Here is a 9,823-nt window from a genome sequence, read left to right on the forward strand (position 1 = left end):
AAAAAAAAAAAAAAAAAAGGTAGAAAAAAGAGGCTCAATTGGAGTAGTTTCATGGTGTTGCAAATTTGTGCTTAGATTTTCTATTCGCTAGCCATTTGCCTCTTTAATTTTTTCATTTTTAATTATTTATGCCCATCTTTTCCAGGTTTAGTTCAATCTGTTGGTTGAATGTGTAACCCCTAGACAAATGCCATATTCTCCTAGTAGCATAATTGATTTAGATTTGCCACACCTTGGTGTCTCGATGATTCAAGATATCGTGGTGTGGTTTTTGCTATTATTTGCCACTTTTTTTTTTCATTAAAAATTGTTTTCAGTTGTAAGTATTTATGGCCTCCTTTTCCAGGTTTAGTTCAATCTGTTGGTTGAATGTGTAACCCATAGACAAATTGCTGCCATATTTTTGTAATTGCGTAATTGATTTAAAATTGCCACACCCCAGCGTCATGATGACATGCGATATCGTGGTGTGGTTTTTGCTTAATTGCAAAAGACTAATGTATAAATTTGTTTTCATTCCCCCGTGCCCTACTGTTTTGGCTTGGCATATGCTTGAAGTGGCATCCGACAATCTCGGTGTTCCTAAGTTTATAAATGCATGTACAGCTGTAGAAACAATCCATTACTCTTTAATTCACATGCGCGAAGGCTGCATTTAATGGTACATTGCTCGAGAGAAAACTAGATTCATATAATTGAATCGTTGCTGATTCATTTAACGGTTAGTTATCCTGTGCTTTGGTTTTGGGACTCAAGTATGTGTGGTTGTTACATACGGATGAAAATATCATATACTAAAAGATTTACCTATTTGATCAGAGTTAGACATATGTATTTAGACCAAGTGTTGGTACTGCTAACTACATGGATGTCGGTTACTTTTTCTTTTTATGTATGGCAAAGATGATCTGTTTTTTGGGGTTTCAAAGACTAAGTATACATGGGTACTGCCCCCTCCCTAGTTTTGGTTCTTTGTGTTATTCTGAGTGTTGGATCAGCTGTTGTCAAACATTTTCATTGGTCATATCTAGATAGAAAAGTCTCTGAACTTAGATGTTTGCTGACATATAGTTTTTTCACAATTGTCTAACAATTTGGTACCATCCTCAATTGTCGATCCTCCTTGTGGTGTTCAATTGTACTTATGTCGGTTTGTTGCAGAAAATTTCAATTATAGGAATCTCTAGAAATTTTGTGAGAGAGGGAAAAAAAAGAAAGAATAGGAATCTCCTCTCTTGTGCTATTCCCATTTCTCTTGGATGGGGATACCTTGCTTTAGAGGGTTTGCATTTTTTAAAACTTGGGAAAATTATATGACCCCTTTTGCTCTAGTTCAATCAAGTCTTGGTGGGAACAAGATTCTGTTACCATGGACTATTGCTAGAAATTTAGTTGCTCAATTTCATATTGCATACTTCAATGAAATATTTTGTGGTTACCAATCAAATAAAAAGAGGGGAAAAACAACCTATTTTATCAGACTTAGGAGGCCAATGGTTGCTATTAATTAATATATTCATTTTTCACACTTCTAGTGCGGATATCGGTTTCGAACTGGCAGCAGTTATGATCTTTGGTATTTAATGGTATAGCAGTTGTTTCTATCTGTGTATAACCTGCAGTGAAATCCCTTAACGTTATAAAAGTGCAAAAAAAAAAAAAAATCTATATGCGCCCGATAGTAGTTAATTTATTGCAATTATTTGTACTTTTTTTTTTGGGGGGGGGTGAAATTTCAAGTCATTATATATCCTATATTTTTTTCTCTGTTCTGTCCCATCCCTTCAGATGTTAGCATTCCTTTTTCTTTGCCGGATAACTAGATCATCTAAGTTCCACCTCTCAGGACTTCTTTTCTTTCCATTCTATCTTTGTACAGCTTACAATGGAATCACATCGTTCTTATCCTTATGTTACTAATACATCGTTTTCATTTTGTTCCTGTATCATCAGCTGGATATTTGCTAGAAAATGGCCGGATATTATACAAGGACCTCTGTTGGGTGTAATTTGTGGTATCCTGTCTCTGTCTGCATGGATAGTTGTTCTTTCTCCAGTTGTAGTGCTTATCATTTGGGGAAGCTGGTTGATTGCTCTATTGAGTCGGGATATTATTGGACTGGCTGTGTTAATGGCTGGCTCTGCTCTTCTGTTGGCCTTTTATGCCATTATGCTTTGGTGGAGAACACAGTGGCAAAGTTCAAGTATGTACCGTCTTCGCTTTATTTAGTTAAGAAGATGCAGTTTATGCTTACAGTCTTGTCAAAAGCATTAAATGAAAGAAGCATTTGAGTCTTTAATGTAGGGGAGGGTCATAATTAGTTATTTGTTACTCCACCCCACCCGAACCCCCCCCCCCCAAAAAAAAAAAAACGACCAAGAAAAAAATCGAGACATGATAAATTGGCTACTGGTGAGCTAGACAAGGACTAATTGATTCCCTAATATACATTAGCGGATATGACCTAATTGCAATTGATGATAATGTAGAACCTGTCCCCAATTAGGAACTAATTCCACATCAGGATCACTAAGAACAAAACAAAAAATGGAGAAGAAGGGAAAGAAGATAGGGATAGGGATAGGGAAGGATGGATGGTTCGAGCCTCTCACTCTCACCTAGGCCTCTTACCTCAAATAGGAGTCTCTCCTGCACTGCCTATCACAGCCATAGTTGTAAAGAACTCTTTTTTTTTTTTTTTTCTCACTAAATCGTCCGGAGAGCTCTATGTCTCATGCATTTAAACAGGCTTGCTGTAAGACAGAAAATAGAAATTATTGAAAAAAGAATGGAATCCCCTGCACAAGCTAGAGAATTCCTAGTACAATAAGCTAAGAAGAAAAGTGGAAACAATCTCCACCTAACTAATACTTGCCTAACTCAAACTTAGAAATAAATAACAAAATAGCAACTAGATCTAGGCCAAAAATAGAAACTAACAAAATAGACAATAAGAGGATTGTCCCCAAAAAACGGAAACTAAAGACCAAATAAGATCTTCTAGAAGAGTCCATCAAGGAAATCACCACTCTGGCAGTCCATGTGCGGTCCACAATGCCGTTCACGTGGAAAGTACCACATGACCAGTACAACTGTTCACATGCTTCGGTCTACATCAGATGAGGCCTTTGATGGTGAAGTCAACTGATAATTGTTGTGTAGGGGGCATTTAAGTGCGGGGATTGACTTATTGGCTACTGGTGAGCCAGAGAAGGACTAATTGATTCCCTGATATACATCTACACATATGACCAAAATGCAATTGTTGAGGCATTGGATGATCAAATCAACTGTAATGGTGTGGGTGGAATTTTTACAGATTCTGAACATGGCCTAGATCAAGTAAGGTGAAAATCTCAGTGAAGAGATGGTCAAATCAACTGTAATGGTGTGGGTGGGATTCTTATAGATTCTGAACATGGCCCATATCAAATAAGGTGAAAATCTCAGTGGGTGTGGTGTGTGAGAACGATAGTTTATGGGTATGGGTGTGTTTGATGTGGATTGGATGAGTAGGATTCTAGTAAGGGGGGAGGGGGAGAGAGAGAGAGAGAGAGAGAGAAGGGTGCAAAGTATCTTTCTCGTGTATGTCATATTGATGGGGTAGAGGGAATTTTGGGGAGTGTGAGGATGCAAAAAGGAGTTTAGAGGAGAGATTTGGTTTCCTAAACAAAGGGAGATATTTGTTAATTGTAAAATGGTTATTAAATAGTCAACCAATGGGAAACAATATAATTATATTTTTTAGGATGGGAGGGGGGAACAGAAGGGTGAGAAGTTCAAAAGTTTCTTTAGCTGTATGGCTTATAGTGCCATAGAATCCACAGTAACAATTCAAGAACAGTGATGAACATATATTCTTTCTGTAAAAAATTTAGTAGATACAATAGAAGCTTCAACTAAGTGGCTCCAAATGAAAATCTATAAAAAAAAAAGAAAAAAAGAAGAAGAAGAAGAAGAAGAAGAAGAAGAAGAAAAAGAGAAGCTCCGAAACTGAATTCTGTTCGCAAGGAGTAACTACTGATTGAAGAACAATGAGCAAATAACTGAGCATAGTTATTAAGGCGGTGAGGCAACCAAGGCGTTTGAGGGTCTTTCGGAGCGCTTTTGCGATAGGGTGGGCATAAGGTGTCACCTTATCAAATAAAGGGTTCAAGTGTTTTTGTATGTAACCATTCTATTTGGCTTTAATAGCACATTAAAAATTATATAATACTAATATACTAAATAAAGATTAAAGGTTCATACCAATGCAAGATATTCAGAAAAAAAAAAGAGAAGAGGACGGAAAGGAGAAGAAGTAAAGAAAAAGAAGCAGAGAATGAGAATGAGAGAAAAAAAAAACCCCCCGAAAAGAGAAGTAAAAAAAACTGAAATAATAAATCACATACCTTGTGGCCTTGTGGGAGCTGCAAATGATGGAGGATAGTTGCCGGAGGAAGAATAACAGTCGCTGGTGGTAGGAGGAACAGCGGCCGACTCGCCATTGCCGGAATCGATGGAGGATGATCCTGTGTTGCAGCATGTACAAAATTAATATACACTACCAATAACAAATAAGTAAATGGAATCTTAAATAAAACATGTAAATGAAAAAAGTAATAAAATTTGCTCATAAGGGGTCGCCTATGCAATAAAGCGGCATAAGCCGATCACTAAAGCGATCGCATTACAGGTATGCACAGAGGCGTGTGCTTGCCTTAGCCCCACCAAACCGCATTAGCGCCAAGGCTACGCCTTAATAACTATTTAATTGAGTCTCAATTAATTGTTTCAATAAAGCAAACCACTGAAATGTCACTTAAATCTGAATGTGCTATTACTGGCTTAAATCCTCTGCATCTTTAGTTAACTGTTCACTTTTTAGTTCCTTACTAGATTGATTATTTTTCGGGAAACCAGGATTTAGAAAGTTATGAAACCCGAAGTACCCAACTATGCCATTAAGACAACTCCAAGACTTTCTAATTTAGAATGAAGAACTCATAATTAATAGATTTTGGCTCAAGTTTCAATTCTAGCAACTCCAATGGGGGTTTCCCAGATAAATAAAACATTTAAAGTAAACATATAGACTCATTTCTTAGTTAAATTTAAATCCCTAATTACAGCTTGATAACTCAACTCAAATCAGCCTTATCCAAAGCATGTGTATACACACTAAAATGGTATAATATGTAAGATATGGTTGATAAAGAGGGAGAAACAAATATAGTGATGGACAAATGATAGGAAAGATTGGGGGGAAAAGTAAAGACACGTGATGGGACAGCCTCTCTTCATTCAGAAATCAGAATATGATGATGAGTTCTTATACTCACTTTTAATTTCTGGTAGTGAATTCTATTTCCGGGACACTGGCTGTAGTGGATTTGGTTTTAGCTTGTTAAGTTCTTAGTCCTGTTACTGTAAATTGCTCAGTTAGTGGCATTCAATGGAATCCAAATTCTTTCTCGTAAGGCTTTAAAGGAATGCCTCAATATCCAAATGAAATTATAATTTGATGGGCAGTCACAAATATACTATCTATTTCTGTGTGAAACTTAAACTGACCTGTATTACTATTTCTCAAAAGTTCTCATTTAGTTTCCTTCTGGGAGACTGAAAGCTGTTTCTTGTCCTGTTGAGCATCAACTACTTTGTTTTCCTTTCACAGGGGCAGTCGCAATTCTTCTTCTACTGGCTGTAGCCATCCTCTGTGCATATGAACTTTGTGCTGTGTATGTCACAGCTGGTGCAAGTGCATCGGAGCGATATTCACCATCTGGCTTCTTCTTTGGTGTATCAGCAATATCCTTGGCAATCAACATGCTTTTTATTTGTAGAATGGTCTTCAATGGTAATAGCTGTTATTTTTTATAACCAAGTTAATTAATATGTTTATCAAGGGGTGGCATGTCATTATTCTTTCTTGAGAAAAATTAATACACGTGAAGTGATTGAACTACCATTGGCTCATCTCATCTTTTGCAAATGTATTACTGTCTCAGGAACCGGTTTAGATGTGGATGAATATGTGAGAAGGTCTTACACATTTGCTTATTCTGATTGTATTGAAGTGGGTCCTGTTGCTTGTTTACCTGAACCACCAGACCCTAATGAGTTATATACTCAAGAATCCAGCAGGCAAGTATTTTGTTCCTTTCGATGTTTATTGTACTATTATTGCATGAAATGCTATTATCTCTCCTGGCATTATTTAGGGAAGCTGGAAGCCTGGACCAGATTTATGTTTTTATAGTGTTATTATATATTTTCTAAAAAATATAGTTGACTGTGTAGTTTTCTAACTGTTGAGGTATACTCAATAATGTGCTTTTGTAACTTGATCCAGGCTTTATGATTTCCAAAAAATTATCCTTTATTTTTTCTCCTGTTTAATTGTGTGTGTGTGTGTGTGTGTGTGTTTTTTTCATGATTTGTATTATGTAGAGCTTCACATCTTGGGCTTCTCTATCTCGGGTCATTGGTTGTACTGCTTGTGTACTCCATCTTGTACGGTTTGACGGCGAAGGAGGCACATTGGTTGGGGGCGATTACGTCAACTGCTGTAGTTATTCTGGGTTTGTTGCTTACTCGCTTTTTGCAGTTGTTTACATGCAAGTGTGTTGCTATCTTTTATGCGCTGCTTGTGTGATTGATTGTTTCAATTTATTTATTTTCTAGACTGGAACATGGGTGCATGCTTGTTTGGTTTTGAGCTTCTCAAGAGTCGTGTTGCTGCACTCTTCGTTGCCGGAACTTCTCGGGTTTTCCTCATCTGCTTTGGAGTGCATTATTGGTTTGCTCCAGAACCTTCACATTTGAAAGTTTCATTTTCACGTAATAACTCTTGATTGAAATTTAATGCTTTTGTATGGATACAATTCCTTCCATATTTTTTGCCCCTTCAGGTATTTGGGACATTGTATTAGTTATGCAGTTGTAGCATCTGTACTGCTTGGTGCTGCTGTTTCTCGTCATCTATCAGCTGTGAACCCATTAGCTGCAAGGAGAGATGCCTTGCAGAGTACAGTGATTCGCCTGAGAGAGGGATTCCGGCGAAAAGGGCAAAACAGTACATCTAGCTCTTCTGAAGGTTGTGGCTCAAGTGCAAAGCGTAGTAGTAGTGTTGATGCAGGTCCACTTGGTATTGATGCCGGTTGTAGAACTGCAATGGGTGAAACTAGTAACTGGAACAACGTTGTTCTAGGTACCACTGCTAGTTCCCATGAGGGAATTAATAGTGATAAGAGCATAGATAGTGGAAGGCCTAGTTTAGCGTTGCGTAGCAGTTCCTGCCGTTCAGTTGTTCAGGAATCTGAAGTAGGAGCAACCTATACTGATAAACATTTTGATCACAACAGCTCTTTTCTGGTTGGTTTTAGTGGCGGTCTAGAAAGCCTGGGATGCGAGTCCAGTACATCAACTTCAGCAAATCAGCAACTGTTGGACTTCAATCTTGCTCTTGCCTTCCAGGAAAGTCTAAATGATCCCAGGGTTACATCTATGCTGAAACGAAGGGTCAGGCAGGGTGATCATGAATTAGCTAGTCTACTGCAGGATAAAGGTTTAGATCCTAATTTTGCTGTCATGCTGAAAGAGAAGGGCTTGGATCCAACTATTCTGGCATTACTGCAGCGCAGTAGCTTAGATGCAGATAGAGATCGCCGAGACAATACTGATGACACTGTTGTTGATTCAAACAGCTTGGACAATGTCGGGCCCAATCAAATTTCATTGTCAGAAGAACTAAGGCGGCGGGGATTAGAAAAATGGCTGAAAATTTCCAGAATGGTTGTGCAACAACTAGTAGGTACACCTGAGCGAGCATGGGTACTTTTTAGTTTTATCTTCATTCTTGAAACAGTCATCGTGGCCATTTTTCGTCCGAAGACGATTAAAGTGATCAATGCTACGCATCAGCAGGTGATAATGAGGAGTTTTGTTTAGAGTTTCAGTCATTTAAATTGCTCGAGCATTATAATGCTCTCCATAGGTTTGGGATAGCTTATATTTGCTGATACCAATTTATGATGGACTTTGCATTTGCAGTTTGAATTTGGATTTTCAGTTCTGCTTTTATCCCCCGTTGTGTGTTCAATTATGGCATTCCTTCGGTCACTAGAAGCTGAAGAGATGGCTATGACTTCCAGACCCCTTAAGGTACATACCTTAGATTTATAGCATTTACTTACTCTCCACCATTTTGGGCATATGCCGAATGAATTTGATCATGTTAAGCTGACTTGCCTTAATGTTGATACTGGTTGACTTTACTTAAAGGAACCTGAATTTGAGTTAATGGCTTGAAAGATTGATATGAAAATTCCAGAAGGAATCCATATGTGCATCTTGAAGTTGTATTTATTGGTATGGAGTCTGATGCCACTATGCCAGCCTGCAGAGATATTGCTTTGATGTATATCTGGTCGGTCCTCTTTCTCAGAAGTGAAAATTCCCTCTGAAAGAAATTCATTTGATAGATTTAGGTGTTCAGGTTGTGTTATACAGAGATATGCACAATCCTGTGATGGGACTACGATCACTAAACAGTATGCTCCCAACCCAACCCAATCCAACCCAACAATGGGATCAATAAGACTGGTTGACTGCAAGGTAGACTCTTGTTAACAGTAATAGAAGGTCAGTAAATAGGCCTAACAGCAAGACTAACAGTATAGGGCTGTCAACACTTGGTTAACCCATATATCAGGATGGATATACTGTTATTAAGGATTGAACAACAGGTAACAAAACAACAAGGTGACAGTGAAACCTCACTGTTGGCAGTAACAGAGAACCATGAAACTTGGTGAACAAGTTACTCCCGAAATAGAAGCTTTTAGATCACACTCAAAGCTAGAAACAATTGATTCAGAAATAGAAACTCAATACCTCTGAAAATCTGACTTTGATTGGCTAAGGTTCACTTTGACCTTATTGTTGACCTAAATTATGCTTTAGGTTTTTCTTGAGGTCCTGTTAAATGGGGTGTGTAATCTGAACCTAGGGTTCATCCTATCTGCCCCCCCAGTAATGGTCACTGTACCATCTTGCTCTCATACTTAATATTTCTATTATCGATGCTTGAAAAAAAGGGTAGGCATTTGGACTGTTGATATGGTCATTGCTTCTAATATTAGGGGTCATGGGTCTGTATTTTACATTGCCTTTGTCTAGTTATGTTAGTTCTATGTATGCAAGAGTATGGCTCCATGAGTATACAGTTTGGATGTTTGGGCTGCTTGTTCCAATTATGGCAAAATATAGCTATTTCTATTTGGAAGCCTGTTTATGTGGCTGTGTTTCTATTATGTGGCAAGCTTTTGGCCTACTGTTTCTCTTCTTTTGCTTCCACTTTCATGCATTATATTGTTTTAAAATTTTTGTATAACCATTTTTGGTGTTTCTAAATTGCTGCCAAATCTTCAGTATGGTTTCATTGCCTGGTTTTTGAGCACCGGCGTTGGCTTGCTTCTTTCCTTCTTGAGGTATGATTCTTCATCATGCTTAAATTTTTATGTTTTTTGTGATGGTGATGTATTTCATCAAGTTTATGCCCTATGGCCTGTGAAGTGAATGATTCATCCGTATGTTGCAATGGTTGGGTTGGAATTAAGTTGTGATCTACATGTTCATTAGCCTTCTTTACTTAGAAGATTTTCGCTTGTTACTCTACTAGAAAAGTTTTTTTTTTCCCCGGTTGAGTACTATATTATCCTTCTGTGTCTCATGGATACGATGTAACTGGGTGAATGAATTCCATGAGAAATACCCATATGGTACAGGTAATCAATTCATGTAGGAGCATTTATGCCCCCCCTTCCCCCCCCCAAAAAA

The 9,823-nt window shown here is 37.9% G+C and overlaps 1 protein-coding gene across 1 annotated transcript in view; it reads left to right on the forward strand.

The window, feature by feature from the left end:
• LOC122091475 (calpain-type cysteine protease DEK1-like) overlaps positions 1-9,823 on the forward strand; it is a 52,201-nt gene that overhangs the window by 833 nt on the left and 41,545 nt on the right. Inside the window, exons 3-10 of the mRNA XM_042661448.1 lie at positions 1,954-2,204; positions 5,658-5,840; positions 5,992-6,127; positions 6,434-6,564; positions 6,668-6,782; positions 6,895-7,909; positions 8,036-8,146; positions 9,416-9,474. Coding sequence (XP_042517382.1) covers positions 1,954-2,204; positions 5,658-5,840; positions 5,992-6,127; positions 6,434-6,564; positions 6,668-6,782; positions 6,895-7,909; positions 8,036-8,146; positions 9,416-9,474 — 2,001 coding nt within the window. The remainder of the gene's footprint in view (positions 1-1,953; positions 2,205-5,657; positions 5,841-5,991; positions 6,128-6,433; positions 6,565-6,667; positions 6,783-6,894; positions 7,910-8,035; positions 8,147-9,415; positions 9,475-9,823) is intronic.

This window comes from Macadamia integrifolia, chromosome 10, assembly GCF_013358625.1.
Source record: "Macadamia integrifolia cultivar HAES 741 chromosome 10, SCU_Mint_v3, whole genome shotgun sequence".
Lineage (NCBI taxonomy): Eukaryota > Viridiplantae > Streptophyta > Magnoliopsida > Proteales > Proteaceae > Macadamia > Macadamia integrifolia.